The following is a 21,031-nucleotide window of genomic DNA, read 5'->3' as shown; positions in this document are numbered from 1 at the left end:
CAAAAATAGATACAGAGGCAGAGAAGCATCGAACAGACTGTCAAACTACAGCAGGAAAGCCGGGGAGGGTTGTGGGGGGAGGTAAGAGATAAACCAAAGGACTTGTATGCATGCATATAAGCATAACCAATGGACGCAAGACACTGGGAGGGGGTTGAGGGCATGTGCGGTGGTGGGGGGCCGGAGGATGGGGGGTGGGGTTAGGGGCGGGGGTAGGGGAGGCCAGGGGAAGGTCAATGGGGAAAAAAAAGGAGACATATGTACTACTAATTGTAATACTTATAAAATTTAATAATTTAATAAATAAATAAATAAATAAATAAATAAATAAATAAAGTAAAGCATAGGGAATGTTGTCAGTAATATTGTGATAACTTTGTATGGTACCAGTTGGATACTGGAAGTATTAAGGGGAAACCTATGTAAAGTGTATGATTGCCTAACCACTAATCTGTACACCCAAAATCGATATAAAATAATATTGCAAGTAAACTGTAATTGAAAAACAATTTACTTTTTTTGAATTTTTTCTGAACACATACATTTCATGTTCAAACCAGGGTAGGCATAACTTTGTGTAAGAAGGTGAACTGAACACTTCAATACAATTTCTTATAGATGAAAAATTCACACTTCCAACATATGTACAAAATAAAGAATTTAAAGGTCATCGTTACATTTAGTATTTGCAATTTTGTATGTATGCTGGCCAAGTATATAAAACTAGAATATTTTCAAGAAAATTTTACTCAGAACATTTACCTTGATAGAGCATATTTTGTGCCACAAAATAACAAGTTTTAATTCACTGAAATCATCAGAAATATGTTCTTTGCAACAAAAGCAGTGCTTAACTCTAAATGCGTATATTATTAAAAGACAAGAATCTTAAGTCAGTCAGCTATCCTACCTTAAGAAACCTGAAAATAAAGAGCAAAAGAAAGTGAAAGCAAGCAGAAGACAGAGAATAATATAGATAAGAAGAGAAATAAATGGAATATTAGACAGACTATAGAGAAAAATCAACGAAACCTAAAGGGAGATGATCAATAAAATTGATAACTTTCTGGCCAGATCTATCAAGATAAAAATGAGACGACTTAAATATTCCCAATATCAAGAACCTCAGAAGTAACATCACTACTGATTACGCAGGCATTCAAAGGATAACAAAGGAATACTGTTAAACAAACTGTAAGGACTGGTATATCTGATGCTGAATGAGGACATCACCTCAGGCAGGATATAGCTCCCATAATGTGTGATCGAAGCCTCCCTCACAAAGGATTCCCTAAGTACTATCACGTGGCCACTTCCAGAGCTTTCCTGGTTCCCCCCCCCCCCAATATCCCCCTTCGTCATCCTATTCATTCCATGGTGTTGTTGATTGTGTTTTGAGTGTCTACTAAGTAAGCAAAGGTTCTACGGTGGCCTCTCAGGAGCTGCCCCGCCCTAGGCCTCGTTCTGGGACCCACGGCCATCTTTCCCAGTTTCCCTGCAGAAACATGTCTCCCGCCTCACATTTGAAAAATCCCACGTCATAAGGCAGCAGGTCTGCCTCAGGGTCTGTGAAAAGGTCACCAAGGTGCAAGCTGACTGCAGGTCAGGCCTTTCTTTCGTCACAGTAGGGGCCTCACCCGTTGCCAGGGGGTGTGGTCCGTCGCTCAGTCCGGCCCGCCGCCGCCGCCGCCGCCGCTCAGTCGGCCGACAGGAAGAGGAGGAGCCACACTTCAGCAGCCATCGCCCTCGTGGCCGGCCGTCTACGACGCACACATGGGGTCATCTGTGTCCAAGGCTGCCCTCGAAGCGACCAAGGATGAGCTCGTGGAACCAGACTCGAGACACCTAGATGGTGAGTAGAAGGTCCAGTGGGGACGACTCACCAAACTGAAGGAGGAGGCGTAGGAAGTCTAGTGATCTGAGGGCCTCTAAATGGCGGGTGGGTGGTACCCCACTCCCCTCCCCTCCCCCTCCCGGCTTTCCGCTCCCCACTCCTCGCTGCTGTAGGACTGGTCACCTTTGATTGGGCCTAGAAGAGAACTACTGGACTTTTAAACTCCAAACTAGAAGTTATTCAAGTAGCTTAGGGCACAAGAGGTGGGGGAATAACAACACAGGCTTCTGCGAAAAGTCTCAATTCCAAAGGCCACCCCAGGCCCCATGACATTCAGTGGGTCTTCTGAAATAAAGGGAGGAAAAGTTTATCAAGCAGATCTTCCCTGCCAGGTTGCTGTGGCTCAGTGGTTGAGCATCCACCCATGAACCAGGAGGCCATGGTTGGATTCCCTGTCAGGCACATCCTCGGTTTCCGGTTCCACCCCTAGTACGCGCCGTGGGGAGGCAGCTGACCAATGAATGAGTCTCATCATTGATGTTTCTATCTCCCTCTCCCTTCTCTCTGAAATAAATTTTAAAAAACCTATTAAGATCTCTTACCCCTTGAGACAGCATGGAGGGACCTGGGGAGCATTATGCTAAGCAAAATAAACCAGTTAGAGAAAGAGAAGTATGATACAATCTTACTTTTATGTGGAATCTAATGAAGATAAACTGATGTACTACAAAACAGATCCAGAGACATTGAAACAGGTAACAGACTGATGTATTTCAGAAGGGATGGGGGAAGAGATTAAACAAAGAATTTATATGCGTATATGCATAGCCCATGGAAAAACAATGGTGCCTGGAAGGCCTGGGGAGAGCGCCCGGGGAGGTCAAATGGGAGGGGGAAAGAAGGAGACATTTGTAATACTCTCAACAATAAAGTTGAAAAAGTTTTGAAAAAAAGCAGATCTTCCCATAGGCAATCCTAATTTAAGTTTCATGAATAGGCTTTAGGGTTTCCATGGCAACCTTTTTTGTGTTCCCTGTGAATGTTTCCAGGGGAAAGAATTTTGATTCTTACAGTTAGCTTTTGCTCAAAGACAGAAGAGATCTCCCCACTCCCTATTGTTTGAGTCCATTGTGAGTAGGGACTTTATAAATATGTGCTGTTGGCTATATACATAAATCCTACTGCTTTTAAAACCTTCATAACTGACTCATTCTTTTGATCACCTCTTATTTTGGTATTTTTGGTATTTTCCTTTAAAACTCCATTGACTTAATATGTATTTGCCTTCTGAAATGTTATCTGATCCTCATGACAATGTACATGTATCACAGCAACTAACAGTTCACTAAGTGAAACAAGTTAATTTTCTTTATATATATACTAGAGGCCCATTTCAGGAATTTGTGTATGAGTGGGGTCCTGCCAGCCAGCCTGGCCCAATCGGGGAGGATCCGGGCTGGGCCTGTTGGGAGGAGGAGATGGCGGGAGCTGCCACCCCCCTGGTCAGGACCCCATCAGGGCCGGGCTGGCTGGGGAAAGGGCCCGCCATGATTGGGGTTGGGGGGCCGATTGGGGGCCAGCGGCCTGGGAGAGGGGCCATGGGTCCTTGGCTGGCCGGCCCTACCCCTTATTGGGGTGAGGGGCTGATCTGGGGGGGGGAGCTGCAAGAGGTTGGCTGGCTGGCCCCGCCCTCCATTGAGGTGGGGGGTGTGACCAGGGGTGGGGCCTTCAGGGGGAGGGGCTGCAGGAGGTTGGCTGGCTGGCCCCGCCCCCCATTGAGGTGGGGGGTGTGACCAGGGGTGGGGCCTTCAGAGGGAGGGGCTGCAGGAGGTTGACTGGCCAGCCCCACCCGCCATTGAGGAGGGGGTGTGACTAGGGGTGGGGCGGCCAGGGGGAGGGGCTGCAGGAGGTTGACTGGCCAGCCCCACCCGCCACTGAGGTGGGGGTGTGTGGCCAGGGGTGGGGCAGCCAGATGAAGGGGCTGCAGGAGGTTGGCCGGCCAGCCCCGCCCCCTATTGGTGTGGGGAGGCTGGCCTGGGGGAGGGGCTGCAAGCTGATCATGGGGGTGAGGGCCCATGGTGGGCGTGGCTGGCTGGGGGAGGGGCTGCAGGAGGTTGGCCAGCCCGCACCCCCCCCCCCCGCCCCCTATTGAGGTGGGGTGGGGGTCAGGGGCGGGGTTGGCCAGGGGGAAGGGCTACAGGCCGATCAGGGTGGTGGGGCCATCAGGGGCGTGGCCAGCGAGGGGAGGGACTGCAGGAAGTTGGCTGGCCAGCCCTGCCCCCTATTGAGGTGGGGGGTGCGATCATGGGTGGCCTCTCACATGATGTTTCTCTGTCTTTCCCTCTCCCTCTCTCTTCTACTCTCCCCAAAAAATCAATGGAAAAATACCCTCGGGTAATAATTAAAAAAATAAAAGGTCAGATGTAAAGTGACACTACAGACACTGCAAAGACACTGCCATGAACCTTCATGGTATGACACTTTCCTTAAGAGAGGCAGTATGGCCCTAGCCTGTTTTGCTCAGTGGAGAGAACTGAAGGGTCCCAGGTTCTCTCCCAGTTGGGGGCACATGCCTGGGTTGCGGGCTCAGTCCAACATGTAGGAGGCAGCCAATCAGTGATTCCTTCTTATACTTGATGTTTCTTTTTCTTTTTTTACAATTGGTGTTTCTATCTGTTTATTCCTCTCTGAAATAATCTATATATTTTATTTAATAATATATATTAAATATATATTTAATAATATATATATTTAAAAAAAGAGGCAGTATGACGTAATGATTAATGTCTTGGTGTCCGAGGTCAAACAAACCTGATTCCAAAGCCCAGCCCTGCGACTTAAGTATTTGTATGTCCGTTACTTACCTTTTTTTAAAAAAATATTTTTATTGATTTCAGAGAGGAAGGGAGAGGAAGAGAGAGATAGAAACATCAATGATAAGAGAGAATCATTGATCAGCTGCCTCCTGCACCCCCCCTACTGGAGATCGAGCCCGCAACCCAGGCATGTGCCCTTGACCGGAATCAAACCCGGGACCCTTTGGTCCTCAGGCTGACACTCTATCCACTGAGGCAAACCAGTTAGGGCTGTTACTTTACCTTCTTGAGTCCTATTCACTTAACAATTATTTACCATAACCCATTAGATAGCAACGACTGTGCTGGGTCTCGGGAATATAGTGGTGACCAAATCGGACACAGTCCCTACCATCATCAAGTATATAGAGCAATAGGATAGACAGGCATTAAATGTCATGTAATATGTCATTACAAATTGATACTTATAATGCAGAAAATGTTCTGTATTCCCTTTGTTCTCTGAGGTTTGATTGCATCTGGATTTCCAGTAAAGCTAACGATTTTGGTTTTGAAAGTTAGTTCTCAGCCTGCATTGTAATGCTTGTCACTGTCTTCTGATTTAGATCTCACGCACTACATTAACGCATCAAACATGGGTGTCAAACGCCTGGCAGATGTTCTTTCTCAGAAGGCGAAGAGCAGCAGCTGGGTAGTGGTGTTCAAAGCCCTGGTTACTGTTCATCACCTTATGGTGCATGGAAACGAGGTGAGTGTGGTGTTTATACAATGGTAGTCTTTTCCAACTGCAGAAACGTTCTTGGTTTGGCAAAGGCTTAACCACCTTTTACTTTCAATTGTGACAAGTAGGGGAAGTAATAGCAGTGGGTATTAGAAAAACTGATTTTTTTTCATTTTTTGCATATGACTATCTTTGTAATCAGTATTTGAGGTACATACTATTACTTTAGCTACTGGATAAAAAAGTGGACAATAGATTGGATATTTCACTCAATTCTTTAGATGATTTAGACCAGTGGTTCTCAACTTTCTGGCCCTTTAAATACAGTTCCTCATGTTGTGACCCCAACCATAAAATTATTTTCGTTGCTACTTCATAACTGTAATGTTGCTACTGTTATGAATCATCATGTAAATATCTGATATGCAGGATGGTCTTAGGCGACCCCTGTGAAAGGGTCGTTCGACCGCCAAAGGGGTCGCGACCCACAGGTTGAGAACCACTGATTTAGACCAAAAAAGAGAAAGCCCTTAAAGATGTATTGTTATACATCTGACAAAGGGTTAATATCCAAAATATATAAGAAACTTAACAAAAGGAAGACAAAGAATTAAAAAATGGGCCAAGGACCTAAATAGACATTTGTACAAAGGGGACATACAGATGGCCAAGAGGCATATGAAAATAGCTTAAAGTCACTGATCATCTGAGAGATGCAAATTAAAACGACAATGAGGTATCACCTCACACCTGTCAGAATGCCTGTCATCAACAAATCAACAAATAACAAGTGCTGGCAAGGATGTGGAGAAAAGGGAACCCTCGTACACTGCTGGTGGGAATGCAGACTGGTGCAGCCACTATGAAAACAATATGGAGTTTCCTCAAAAAATTAAATATGGAACTGCCATTTGATCCCACTTTTAGGAATATATCCTAAGAATCCCAAAACACTAATCAGAAAGAATGTATGCACCCCTGTGTTCATAGCAGCATAATTTACAATAGCTAAGATCTGGAAACAGCCCAAATGCCCATCATTAGATTAGTGGATAAAAAAAGCCATAGTACATTTATACCATAGAATACTATGCAGGATCTCTTACCCTTTGAGACAGCATGGAGGGACCTGGAGAGTATTATGCTAAGCAAAATAAGCCAGTCAGAGAAAGACAAGTTTCACATGAAATCACTCATATGTGGAATCTAAAGAACAAAATAAACTGATGAACAAAATAGATCCAGAGATGTAGAAGCATAGAACAGACTGCGGAATCTCAGAGGGAAGGTAGGAGTGGGTGAGAAGAGAGCAACCAAAGAACTTGTATGCATATATGCATAGCCCATGGACACAGACAATAGGGTGGTAAAGGCCTGGAGCCGGGTGGGGGTGGGTTAGAGGGAATCAATGAGGGGAAAAAGGGACATATGTAATACTTTCAACAATAAAGATTTTTTTAATAAATGTATTTCTACCTAACTGCTTTACTTTACCAGGAGAAACTCGATACCTGAGTATATTACATCACCTGTCCACCTCACATACAACACTCTTTGTATTTTATAGAACAACTGAAGTGTTCTATAACAAATTATTTTCTACTTCAAATTAACATTTTATCTCAGTAAGCTTTGCATTAAAAAATTAGGATTTAGCCCCATCTGGTTTGGCTCAGTGGACAGAGCATCGGCCTGCGGACTGAAGGGTCCCAGGTTCGATTCCAGTCAAGGGTACATGCCTGGGTTGCGGGCTCAATCCCCTGTGTAGGGTGTGCAGGGGGCAGCCAATCAATGATTCTCTCTCATCATTGATGTTTTTCTCTCTCTCCCTTTCCCTTCCTCTCTGAAGTCATTAAAAATTTTTTTAAAAAAAATTAGGATTTAGAAATTTCCTGGATTTTGAAACTTATTATAAAGCAACAGTAATTGCATAATATGGTGTTGATAAAAATAGAGCATTTTTATAAATGGAACTCAGTAGAGAGAGCTCAGAAGTAGAACTCTGCTTGTATGGGAGCTTGGGGGAATGTATGGAATTTAAAATAAAGTCTTTGGTACAAGTAACATTCATATAGAGAAAATAGAATGAGATCTTTATTTTAATCCTTATACCAAAATAAATTCCACATGAAGGAAATATCTATATATGCAAAACCCTAAATTTTAAAATCAAAGAAAATGTAGGAGAATATGGTGATGACCTTTTAGTAGGGAAGACACCATAAAGTTGGAATAAGATTTTATATATTACAGACAAAAGATTGATATTCAGAATGCATTATCCATAAGAAAAGGGCAGTACAATGCAATAATGAACAAAAAAACGAACAGAATTTATAGAAAAGGAAACCAGAATGGCTGATAACCATCAGAGAACATGCTCAGAAAAGCAAAATTGAAAATGCATGGCAGCATCAAGAGTTGTGAAGACCTTAAGAAAATGTTAGATGACATGTAAATATTAGTTGTTGCAGTTTATCACTGTCAAAGGAAAGCATTGAGACATGTTTAGTAAAACTGAAAATGCCCAGCAACCCAGCAAGCCCACTACTCATAGCATATCCTATCTAATAAAGAAGGAATATGCTAATTGAACATCAGGCCCTCACAAAGATGGCAGCGCCCACAGCCAATAAAGGGAATATACTAATTGACTGCCACACCCTTAATGATGGCGGCACCCAGTCCTCTCAGCCCCACGGGGGCAGCAGGCATGCAGCAAGGCCGGGCCCGCCCCTAGGCGGGTCCAGCTGCTCTGCACATCTGCCCCTGGAGTCCCCCAGTCCCCTCAGCCGCCCAGCCGCCCAGGGCCAGCCCAAGGCGCAGGCAAGCCTTGGATGGCAGCTGTCCAGCCGACACCCAAGGCACAGGCAAGCCTTAGATGGCGGCTGCCCAGCCGCCCAGGGTCAGCCTGAGGCGCAGGCAAGCCTCGGATGGCAGCTGCCCAGCCGCCCAGGGCTGCCCAAGGCTCAGGTAACTAAGGCCGGCCAAGGCTTGTGCTGCTGGCAGTGGCAGCAACAGAGGTGTGATGGGGGCATCGCCTTCCCCTGATCGCCGAGTTGCCTCCCACCCCTAAGGGCTCCTGGACTGTGAGAGGGGGCAGGCCGGGCTGCGGGACTCCCCCCTCCAGTGCATGAATTGTCATACACCTGGCCTCTAGTTTATAATATTTAGAAAGAAGAAATCACCCCGATAGCAATCATAGGGAACAGATAACCAAAATGAGGTGCATTTATACAATGAAATACTACACTGCACGAAATACAATCTATACCAACGAGGCTAGATCTCAAAAAGCAATGCTAATAGAGGAAGCAAGTTATAAAATGGTAGAGTATAATATCATTTATATAAATTTTTAAAATGCACTTAATATTTTCCATGGAATAAATAATATATGACACTATAAAGAAAATAGACTAAAGATAGCACATTAAAATCACAATACAGGTATCTTCAGGTAGAAGAAGGAAATTGACCTGAAGGATGAGGCTAAAGGGCATTTTTAACTTTATCTGTAATACTTTAATCCTCTTATTTTAAAAATAGACTTGAAGAAACAAATATGTCAGAAAGCAGTTGTCATTTCTGGGTAGTGGGGTGGGGTACACAGATGTATAAAAATTTTATTTTTCTGTAAATTAAAGTATTAAGTGATTTACTATTAATTAAAATAATCAATTCTGTAATTAAGTAAATGTTCCAAAAATCAAAAAGGGGGAATGGCTAGATAGAAAGTCTTGGGGGTGGGGGGAAGCATGCGTATACACATGAGCTTTGCTGTTTAATCCTTTATGTACTTGGGAGGTATATGCACAGAGGACAACACTGCAGGCCCTTATGCTGTGTAGCTCAGGATATGATCCTGCTCACCTTAATGCTCATGAAGTATATAGAAGCTGTAGGATAGAATTATGTTAAGAATTCATTCCCAATGACAAAATCATTAATGAACTCTATTTGTGGACAAACTAATTTTTGGATTTGGCACATTTGTTTGACAGCGTTTTATCCGTCATCTTGCATCTCGAAGCTCTTTGTTCACTTTACACAGCTTCCTGGATAACAGTGTCGTAGAAGGTAAGATGGTTCTTTTATGGAAATATTTCTATGTGGCCCGGCCAGCGTGGCTCAGTGGTTGAGCAGCGACCTGTGAACCAGGAGGTCAGGGTTCGAGTCCCGGTCAGGGCACCTGCCCAGGTTACAGGCTCATTCCCCAGTGTGGGGCATGCAGGAGGCAGCAGCCGATCAATGATTCTCTCTCATCATTGATGTTTCTTTCTCTCTCTCCCTCTTCCTTCCTCTCTAACATCAATAAATATATGTAAAAAAAAAATATTTCTACGTGGCAAGGAGGGAAAAGTTCTGAAAATCATGCATGTTTAAGAAAATGGTTCTAGCCGTAACCGGTTTGGCTCAGTGGATAGAGCGTTGGCCTATGGACTGAAAGGTCCCGGGTTCGATTCCGGTCAAAGGCATGTACCTTGGTTGCGGGCACATCCCCAGTAGGGGGTGTGCAGGAGGCAGCTGATGGATGTTTCTCTCTCATCGATGTTTCTAACTCTCTATCCCTGTCCCTTCCTCTCTGTAAAAAATCAATAAAATATATTTAAAAAAAAGAAAATGCTTCTAAATTATAAAGGGTGTGGTGCGTTACACATTTTATAATGGTAAATAATTTCTAAATTCATTGGTACAAAATATTTGAATACTTACTAAGAATAACAGAATATGCTACGTGCTAAAGTCAGAGGAAACTGAACTGTCCACTATTTACTCAGTAAGCCTTCGTTGCTCAGTCTTCCAAAAATCGTGGCACAACCCTATGTCCCCTCTCTGCCTGAGTTTTATCCTTTCCACTTCTCACTAGCCATCTCTGCGTTTTTCTTTTCTTTTGCTTGTCTATGAGTCCTACATTGGAATATAAGCACCACGAGGACAGGGATTTTTGTTTATTTTTTTTCACTGCTGAATTTCCAACATCTAGAACAGTGCCTGGCTCAGTTGGCAGTTGAATGGATAAATAAATTGAATAAATGAATCAGGGTATGTTTGAGCCTGGCCAGCATGGCTCAGTGTTTGAGCGCCAACCTATGAACCAGGAGGTCATGGTTTGATATGCCCAGGTTGCAGGCTTGATCCCCAGTGTGGGGCGTGTAGGAGGCAGCCAATCAATGATTCTCTCTCATTGATGTTTCTATATTTCTCTCCTCCCTTCCTCTCTGAAATCAGTAAAAATATATATATTTTTAAAAAAGGTATGTTTGGAAGTTGAGTAGTGAGAAGTTGAGTTTCCTTCATGGCCCCTTTTTCTCTATTTTGCCTATGAAGTAGGGAACAAGGTCATTTTCTGCATGGAGGGAGGGTAGGGAAGGGATGACTACAATGAGATGGGGAGTTTTAGAAAAATGCTAAGAATTTACAATAGTTTTTGTAGAAATGTGAAAAAAATCGATAAAGTTTAATTATTTCCTCTGTTCAGGAATGTCACCATCAGCACCACATCATGAAGTTATATCAAGGCTTTGAGGAAATAAAAAATAATCAGTAGAAATTTGAGGAATATTGGACTAGATGATTAATAAAGGCTATTCTAGCTTTTGTACTTTAAAGATAATTGTTGAGGTATATGGGTGAATGTGGAATAAGAGGTCTTTGCATTTATTGACATACTAGAGGCCCAGTGCACGAATTCATGTATGGGTTGGGTCCGGCTGGCCTGGTTCCAATCAGGGGGGATCAGAACTGGGCCTGTCAGGAGGAAGAGATGGTGGGAGGTTGGCCAGCCAGCCTAGAGGTTGGGCTGGGCCAGCCATGGGGAGGGGCTGTGGGCGGTGGGCTGGCCACCCCCGCCCCTGAACAGGGTGGGTGGGGAGTGCCCATCAGGGGCCAGCGGCCTGGGGGAGGGGCCATGGGTGGTTGGCCAGCTGGCCCTGCCCCTGATTGGGGTGGGGGGTTGATCTGGGGTGGGGCTGGCTGGGGGGAGGGGCTGCAGGAGATTGGCCTGCCATCCATGCCCCCTGTTGAGGTGGGGGGGGGTGATCAGGGCTGGGGCTGGCTGGGGAAAAGGGGCTGCAGGCTGATCAGGGTGGTGGGGGCCCATTGGGGGTGTGGCTGGCTGAGGGGAGGGGCTGCAGGAAGTTGGCTGGCCAGCCCTGCTCCCTATTGGGGTAGGGGCGGTGCGATCAGAGGTGGGCCTATCGTGGTGGGGCAGGCTGATTGGGGGCTGGGCTGGCGGGAGGTGGGAAGGGTGGGGGTGTTTGGCCGGCAGGCCCCACTTTTGATTGTGGTGGGAGAGTCCGATCAGGGGCAGGCTAGCAGTGGGGAGGGGCCGTGAAGTTGGCCGCTGACCCCACCCTCTGATTGGGTCAGTTTGCTGGCCACAGTGAGCATCATAGTGATCAGTTGTTAGGTTAAGGTTATTATGGCCGTTAGGGTAGCTGCCTTTTTATATGTATATATATAGATATTGCAAATGGTTAATATTGGTTAAATTAGAAATAATGAAAATATTTTCTTTTTAGGCTACGCCATGTCCACCTTCATCAGACGATACAGCAGGTTTTTGAATGAAAAGTCACTCGCATATAGACTGATCGGATATGATGTCACCAAAACCAAGAGAGGGTCAGTAAATATCATTAGTTTGTAAGCAAGAAATACAGAAATACATATGTGCTCTAATATGTAGTTTGTAAAAACAACAACTGTATTTCAAGATGTTGATGTCATAGTGCTTCTAAAACTCTTAATTATTAATGTTATAAATTTCTTTGATCTTTTATAGGCTGGATGGCTTCATGAGAAATATGAATACTAAAGACCTGCTAAACACACTTCCAGTTATTCAAACTCAGTTTGACGCTCTTCTTGGTTTTAATGTAAGAGCTTTATAAATCCTTTATCAAAATATTGGTAAACTAGAGTCCCGATGCACAAAATTTGTGCACTGGGTGGGCGGTGTCCCTCAGCCCAACCTGCACCCTCTCCAATCTGGGACCCTTCAGGGGATGTCTGACATCCCTCTCAAAATCCAGGACTGCTGGCTCCTAACCACTCACCTGCCTGCCTGCCTGCCTGCCTGCCTGCCTGATTCCCCTTACTTCTTTTGCCTGCCTGCCTGATCAGCCCCTAACCGCTTCCCTGCTGCCTGACTGATGCCTAACTATTCCCCTGCTGGCCCGATCGCCCCAACTGCCCTCCCCTGCTGGCCATCTTATGGTGGCCATCTTGTGACGACATGAGGGCGCGAGGGCCACCTAGGCTTTTATTAGTATAGACTAGGGGCCTGGTGCACGAAATTCATGCACTGGGTGGGGGGGCGGGGAGTGTCCCTCAGCCCAGCCTGCCCCCTCTCACATACTGGGAGCCCTCAGGCGTTGACCCCCATCACCCTCCAATCGCAGGATCAGCCCCTTGCCCAGGCCTGATGCCTCGGCCAGAGGCGTAGACCCCCATCACCCTCCGATCGCCTGATCGGCCCCTTGCCCAGGCCTGACGCCTCCGCCAGAGGAGTTGACCCTCATCACCCTCCGATCACCAATCACTGGATCGGCCCCTTGACCAGGCCTGAGGCCTCCGGCAGAGGTGTCAGGCCTGGGCAGGGGACCCCCAGCTCCCCGCGGTTGCAGGCTCCGCCCCTGCCCAGGCCTAACGCCTCTGGCCTAGGTGTCCGGCCGTGGCAGCGGGGGGCACCACGATCGCGCGGGCTCCGCCCCTGCCCCTGCAGGACGCCTCTGGCTGAGGTGTCCGGCTCGGGCAGCGGGGACCCGCAGCTGCAGCGGCCCCGCAATCGTGGGCTTCACTTTAGGCCCAGGCAAGGGACCCCTAGCTCCCGGGACTGCCAGCTTCGACTGTGCCCAGATCCCATCGCTGGCTCCACCCCTACTTCCTGCTATCACTGGCCAGGGCGGAAAAGGCACCTGATTCTCCGATCATGGCTGGGGGGCTCTATGCCCCCCACCTCTTAGCTCCCCCCTGGGTTTCCGATCACTGTCAGTGGCAGGGGGCTTCTTCCTGCTTTCCCTTTTACCTCCCTGCATTGTGCCTACATATGCAAATTAACCGCCATCTTGTTGGCAGTTAATTTGCATATAGCCCTGATTAGCCAATGAAAAGGGTAGCGTCGTACGCCAATTACCATTTTTCTCTTTTATTAGTGTAGATGGCATTGTTTGTAGGTGGGGGAAGAAATTTTTTTTAACTGTGGTGATAATTGATTACTCTTTTACTTAATTTCCAGGCAAATGCAAATGAACTAACTAATCGTATAATACATGCTGCTTTCATGCTCCTCTTTAAGGATTCTCTTCGCCTCTTTGCAGCCTATAATGAGGGAATTCTCAATGTGCTAGGTAGGCTAAAGAATAAACATTACATACTTTTAAAAACTGGTAAAACAATTTATTTATAAAAATCTTTACGTCTATATTTAGACTCATTTGTTTTATTTTTTTCCTGTTTTTTTACTTTTTATTTTATTATTTTTTTATTTTTTAGAAATCTTTATTGTTGAAAGTATTACATATGTAATCTCCCCCCCCATTGACACCCTCCAGCCCACGTCCACCCCCCACCCCAGGCCCTCATCACCCCATTGTCTGCAGCCATGGGTTATGCATATATGCATATAAGTAGACTCATTTGTTTTAGGTTCAAAATAGAGGATAGTTGCATGATCATATATATTTTTAAATAATGAGACATTATATTGTTCTTTTGATTAAAAATTTGCTTAATTAGCCACAGAACTTTTCAGTATTTTTATGTGCTAACTGACATTTTGGAGAAATTTACTAGGGAATCAACATGGGTTGCCATCTTTCTGCATTAAGGCCCACTCCACCAAGGTCAAAAATACAGTTCTGATTTTTCTAGGAAAATAATAAGTAATTGTTTTTTTTTTAATACAGGCATATATTTCTTAGTCTTTTCATGAATTATCTGTCATTATTTCACCCTAGTGAATTATTTCATAGGAAGGGTTCTCCAGACTTCATTGATGAGAATTTGAGATTTTTCTTACACTTAAAAGTACCTAGCACGTTTATAGAGTTATAAAAGAGTGGGAAGCACAGCCTCTTCCCTGAGAGAATTCAAAATGATTACATACTAGAAGTTGTAGAAATTGAATCTAAATTATCCAAAAAAACCTCTATGCTATTAAATTCTAGATGTGCCCAGCTGGTGTGGCTCAGTGGTTGAACATTGACCTATGAACCAGGAGGTCATGGTTCAATTCCCAGTCAAAGCACATGCCCAGGTTGTGGGCTCGAGCCCCAGTAGACAGCCGATCATGATTCTCTCATCATTGATGTTTCTCTCTCTCCCTATTCCTTCCTCTCTCTGAAAACAATAAAAACATCTTTTTAACAATTCTAGGTGTATTTTCAGCACCAGTGTTTGGCAGGCAGTAGTTACCCCATAAAAATCTTTTAAATATATATATTGAGTAGTGTTGTTTTTTTAAAACAGAAAATAACTGGGTTAAAACTATAATTATTTTGCCCATGAAGTCCTGGGAGGGGGGGCGGGTGGGGGGTGGAGGGGGTCAATGGGAAAAAAAGGGAGGGGGCATCTGCAATACTTTCAAAATAAAGATACATCTTTTTAAAACTATTAAGTATAAGTTAAATTCACATCCAAAATCAGCTTAAAATAGTATCATTAGAATGGAGTGAAACTTGAAAATTCCTAAGTTATTGGCTCCTTCATGGCAATTTTTTTCTATTTTTAGACAAGTTCTTTCACATGACGAAGCGCCAGTGCAACGAAAGTCTGGACATGTACATCCAGTTCCTCGCAGGAACAACCAAATTTGAACAGTTCCTGAAGGTTGCAGAGGTATACAACTCTTTCTATCCAAAGCTTTTCTATTTTCTATATTAGTTTAATATCCAACATAACTTTCCCCTCCTACTACCACCACCACCACACAAACACACAGAAATTCGTATTAGTTTTAACTATTTTGTAAACAGTAAAACTAAAAAAAAAAAAAAAAACTAACATTAAGTCCCTCAAATGTACTATCCAAATGCACTTGTGCACAATAGTAATCTTACAAGGATTTCTTTAAAAAAATTATATATGTATATTGATTTCAGAGAGGAAGGGAGTGGGATAGAGAGATAGAAACATCCATGATGAGAATCATCAATCATGAGAATCATATATATATAATGTGTCCTTTCCCCCCTTTATGTGAATTCAGCAAGTTGGAATCGACCAGAACAACATTCCATATCTTGCTCAGGTCAGTGTATCTCTCCTATGTATTCAAATGACTTCTCCATCCTTATGTTTGTATGTTTGTTATGTTAATCATAATCTGAGACTCCATCCTTTGCCATCCTATATAATAGTAGAGGAATATGCAAATTAGCCAGGATGCCTTAATGTCATGACCAAACACAGTAGGGACCTGAGGCTGCATGTTGCCTGGCCAGGGCGAGGGACCTCAGGCCACGGCCCCCGCCCCAGCACTGGGCCGGGAGACCTCAGGCCATGCCCCCTGCCCTGGCACTGGGCCAAGAGACCTTAGGCCAGTGGTTCTCAATCTTCCTAATGCCGCGACCCTTTAATACAGTTCCTCATATTGTGGTGACCCCCCAACCATAAAATTATTTTCGTTGCTACTTCATAACTGTAATTTTGCTACTGTTATGAATCGTGATGTAAATATCTGATATGCAGGATGTATTTAGGCGACCCCTGTGAAAGGGTCGTTCGACCCCCAAAGGGGTCACAATCCACAGGTTGAGAACCCCTGCCTTAGGTCATGCCCCCGACCCCAGCGCCGGGCTGGGGGACCTCAGGCTGTGCCCTCTGCCTGGCAAGGCTTGATGGGGGACCTCAGGCCACGGCCTTCGCCCCAGTGCCAGGCTGTGGGACCTCAGGCCACACCCCCCGCCCAGCGGGGCTTGAGATGGGACCTCAGGCCATGCCTCCCCTGCCCCAGTGCCGGGTCGGGGGACCTCAGGCTGTGACCCCCGCCCTGTGGGGCTTGACAGGGGACCTGAGACTGCACCTGTCACCCAGCGCCGGGCTGGGGGACCTGAGGCTGTGCCCCCCACCTGAAGGGGCTTGATGGGGGTGGGGCTGGCCGGGTCTGGGTCTCACCCAGTGAGGGTGGGGCTGGCCAGGTCTGGGTTTCCTGCGTTTTCGAAGTGCGTGTAGGTGGTGGGTGGGGACTTGACTCTGGGTCCTGCGGTGCACCCCAGACTCTGACAGGAGGGAGATTTTCATATGCATTTTACTAATTTTCTTTCATCTCTGACACTTCTAATATAGAGAAAGAACAAATAACAATATTAAAATATTTCCTCTAATTAATTCCCTTTTAATGTGCACGAATTCCGTGCTCTGGGCCACTAGTATACCTATATGTGTGTTTTCATTTCCCCATGAATAACATATGTATATACCAACAATTTTCAGCCTTTTTAATTTCATGACACACATAAACTAATTACTAAAATTCTGTGGCACACCAAAAAAATATATTTTTGGTTGCTCTGACAAAAAAAAGGTATAATTTTGATTCATTCACATCGCATGGCTATTGCTGTGTTGGCTGTTGTTATTTTTTTAAATTTGACAATCCAAGGGAAAAGAGGTCAGTGCTCCAAACAAAACAGTCAGGTATTGGCATGTTTTAAAAATTGTGGCACACCAGTTGAAAATCACTGGTATATACACATAGACTTAGGTCTTCTGAATAGGTCTGTGAGCTGTTGGTCTTATAAAGAGGCTGTTCCCCGTTGAGTGCTAAATGGTGACTCATAGTATAACAACTAAACTATGTGTTTTTTTGTTGTTAATCCTCACCCAACGACATTTATCATTGACTAGAATCCCAGTGCATGAAATTTGTGCACTTGGGCGGGGGGGGGGGGGGAGGTCCCTTAGCCTGGCCTGCGCCCTCTTGCAATCTGGGAGGCCTCAATGGATGTCCGACTGCTGGCTTAGGTCCGCTTGTGGCTGAGCGGCACTCCCCTTGTGGTTAATAATAAACATACAGAGAGATAAACCTATAATTTCAGTAAAGGTGAATGCTATGAAGAAAAATCAAACATAGTGAGGGTAAAGAGACTTGGTAGGTACTGTTCTATATAGGATAGTCAAGGAAATCTCTGTTGAGGGGGTAACATTCCAGCAGAGGCCAGAAACTGCGATTAAATTTGCTAATATGAGTGAGATCCTCTCTCTTTTTTTTTTCTTCCTTTCTCTAGCTCTCAGTTTCTTTCTCTCCCCTTCACCCTCTTTTCCTTAATGTTATACTTAAATTTATTTTATGATCTGGTGATTCATGAAGGAACCACAAATAATAAATGATTTCAAGCCCAATGTCTTCTCCAAAGGGGATAGATATTTTAGCAGTTCTTTGATCATTTTTTAAAAATTTTTATTGATTTTTTACAGAGAGGAAGGGAGAAGGATAGAGAGAAACATTGATGAGAGAGAAACATCGATCAGCTGCCTCCCGCACACCCTCTACTGGGGATGTGCCCACAACCAAGGTACATGTCCTTGACTGTAATCGAGCCTGGGACACTTCAGTCCACAGGCCAATGCTCTGTCCACTGAGCCAAACCAGTTAGGGCAGTTCTTTGATCATTTTAAGAAGCTTTTTTTTTTCCTGTTGTTTTTAAAAAATGTACATAAAAGCAGTTTGAAAATCTGATTTGCTAACAAGAGATCACTTTTTAAAAGCTATACTTTTATTGATTTCAGAGAGGAAGGGACAGGGAGAGAGAGATAGAAACATCAACGATGAGAGAGAATTATCGATTGGCTGCCTCCTGCATACCTCCTACTGTGTATTGAGCCTACAACCTGGCATGTGCCCTGACTGGGAATCGAACTGTGACCTTCTGGTTCATAGGTCGATGCTCAACTACTGAGCCACATCAGCTGGGCCCAAGAGGTCACTTTTAATAATGAATTTATTTATAGCAATTCGTTAGCTTTAATGAATTTGCTACACAGGTGTCCTAATTTTTTTCAAAACCTTTTAATGATATAGGAGAGTATGAATTTGCTAAAAAAAAAACACAACTATCAGTAAATAACTCTTTCACAATAACTTCCTTTTTAGGCACCCAACAGTTTACTTGAAGCACTAAAACAGCACTTAGCTTCATTGGACGAGAAAAATGAAGTTTTTCCTCCTTACAGGTAAGTTAATAAATGTCTCAGTATAGGTTAATTTTGTTTTCCTCTAAATAATTTCCCTCATTTTAACAACATGAGAGTGACTAAATAAATTATGGGCTTCGAATATGATGGAATATTATGCAGTGATTTTAAGTTATAATACAGAATAGCGTTTTTCAGTCTTTTGTGGGATTCCATCCTCTTCACAAGGGTGATTGTTTCCCAAAGGAATGTCTTTTATTACACTGAGTGAGTCTCAAAGTCAGAGGTTGGGACTGGATTAGCCACCTCTTTTGAATAATTTGATTTCCTCCCTTAAGGACTTCCCTAGTGAGAATAACTGTTATAGACAATTATTTAATGGTATAGCAAACTGTTTATCCATAAAACAGTATTCATAATAACATTCAAGGCATATATGCATATATACACATAGACACTCGTGCACCCCTCCATATATGCATATACATATGCATTGAATAATACAGATTTTCGGTACACCACTTGGAACTATTCCCATGAGCTATTTCTGAGTGGAAAATTCTGGTTGATTTCAATTTTCTTTTTTGTACTTTTCAGTATTGTCCAAAATTTCTATAAGGGTCATGCATTATGCATTCATTCCTCTTTAGGTTATGTTGATTGTAATTAATTTATATTACCACCTTCTATTAGACAACAGGTCTATTGACTATTTCTTAATTATCTCTTCATCACAGTTAGATGTGTAGTTAGTATACGGTTGGATGGATTGATAGATGAATGGATAGATGGGTGAATTAAAGAAATGTAGATTCAGTTGGGTAGTTTATACTGTATGTCATTCTATTTATTCTCATGTGCCTCATCTTTCTTGTGATCTCTTAAGTCTCCAGCACTCATTGATTCACTCCATCTCAAAGAGTTCAATTATGAAAGTTTCATCAAGGCAAAATTGGTTTTCAGGTAATATAGTGTATGATTATGTAATATAATATGATTATATTGTATGAATGTCAGTAATAATTGAGGACAGGATTACTCCAACAGTGGAATCTTTAATTTTTCCACTGCATAACCACCTACTAGGTCTGCTTCCTCTTTAACCTAGCAATTTCACTTCTAGGAACTTATCTAATATTAATCTATATATTTATCACATATATATATTCAGAGTTTTGAAATGATGAATGCACAAGGATATCCATTGCAGCATTGTAATAGCAAAATGACTATGAATAGGGGCCTTGTTTTTATGTACTGAAATGGAATGATATCCAAGATTTATTGTTAAATGGAATATGAGCAAGATGTGAAACAAAGTATAGTATGCTACCATCTTTGTTTTTCAAAACAGAAAGAGAATATATGTTTATCATTTCTATATACAATAAATGAATAAAATACCCTTTCTCCAAGCAGAACTTAGTGGCTCAAGATAAGAGATGGGTGAAAGAGTCTTCACTGTATACCATTTTGTAATTTTTGAATTTTGTACATGCAAATGATTACTAATTAAAATAAAAATTTTGCAAAGAAACACATTAATACATACATACAGTGTGATATATTGTAATTTCCTTTTAAAAATATTTTTATTGATTTCAGAGAGGAAGGGAGAGTGAAAAAGAGATAGAAACACCAATGATGAGAGAGAATCATTGATCGGCTGCCTCCTGCATGCCCCCTACTGGGTATCAAGCCCGCAACCTGGGCATATGCCCTTGACCGAAATCAAACCTGGGACCCTTCAGTCCGCAGACTGATGCTCTATCCACTGAGCAAAACCGGCTAAGGCATACTGTAACTTCTTAAGTCTAGTTTGCTTTATAATTTACGGGTGTACTAGATACAGTTCATACCAGTTTACAAGAGCCCATTCGTAAAATTTCACGAATTTTGTAAGCTGTTTGATGTCACATTAGTCACTTGAAATTGGCCATGATAGAAATATTTACACCACAGGAATAGACAAACACTACAAAACAGGCCTTTTTTTCTGGAGAGCTTGTTGCTATACATTTACTCATATGACTGCTCATAATCAACCATATTCTATATTTTTTAAAATTTTGTTTTATTGCTTAAAATATTACAAAGAGTGGTCCATATGTCTCTCTCTCTCTCTTTTTCTTCCCTTGACCTTCCCCTGGCCTCCCCTACCCCCAGTGTCTTGTGTCCATTGGTTATGCTTCTATGCATGCATACAAGTCCTTTGGTTGATCTCTTAACCCCCTCCCCCACCCAGCCCTCCCCGGCCTTCCTGCTGTAGTTTGACAGTCTGTTCGATGCTGCTCTGCCTCTGTATCTATTTTTGTTCATAAGTTTATAATGGTCTTTATTATCCATAAATGAGTGAGATCATGTGGTATTTTTCTTTCTCTGACTGGCTTATTTCACTTAGCATAATGCTCTCCAGTTCCATCCATGCTGTTGCAAATGGTAAGAATTCCTTTCTTTTTACAGCAGCATAATATTCCATTGTGTAGATGTACCACAGTTTTCTAATCCATTCATCCGATG

General features: G+C 43.4%; 1 protein-coding gene across 1 annotated transcript in view; it reads left to right on the top strand.

Moving 5' to 3' along the window:
- Positions 1-1,773: 1,773 nt before the first annotated feature.
- The window catches only part of LOC118654300 (phosphatidylinositol-binding clathrin assembly protein-like), a 35,455-nt gene continuing 16,197 nt past the window's right edge, over positions 1,774-21,031 (top strand). Inside the window, exons 1-10 of the mRNA XM_036305623.1 lie at positions 1,774-1,852; positions 5,256-5,398; positions 9,376-9,451; positions 11,896-11,998; positions 12,159-12,252; positions 13,614-13,725; positions 15,108-15,214; positions 15,585-15,626; positions 18,471-18,550; positions 19,398-19,474. Coding sequence (XP_036161516.1) covers positions 1,774-1,852; positions 5,256-5,398; positions 9,376-9,451; positions 11,896-11,998; positions 12,159-12,252; positions 13,614-13,725; positions 15,108-15,214; positions 15,585-15,626; positions 18,471-18,550; positions 19,398-19,474 — 913 coding nt within the window. The remainder of the gene's footprint in view (positions 1,853-5,255; positions 5,399-9,375; positions 9,452-11,895; positions 11,999-12,158; positions 12,253-13,613; positions 13,726-15,107; positions 15,215-15,584; positions 15,627-18,470; positions 18,551-19,397; positions 19,475-21,031) is intronic.

The sequence above is a fragment of the Myotis myotis genome, unplaced genomic scaffold, assembly GCF_014108235.1.
Source record: "Myotis myotis isolate mMyoMyo1 unplaced genomic scaffold, mMyoMyo1.p scaffold_m19_p_4, whole genome shotgun sequence".
Taxonomy (NCBI): Eukaryota; Metazoa; Chordata; class Mammalia; order Chiroptera; family Vespertilionidae; genus Myotis; species Myotis myotis.
This window is presented reverse-complemented; position numbering and strand designations above follow the sequence as displayed.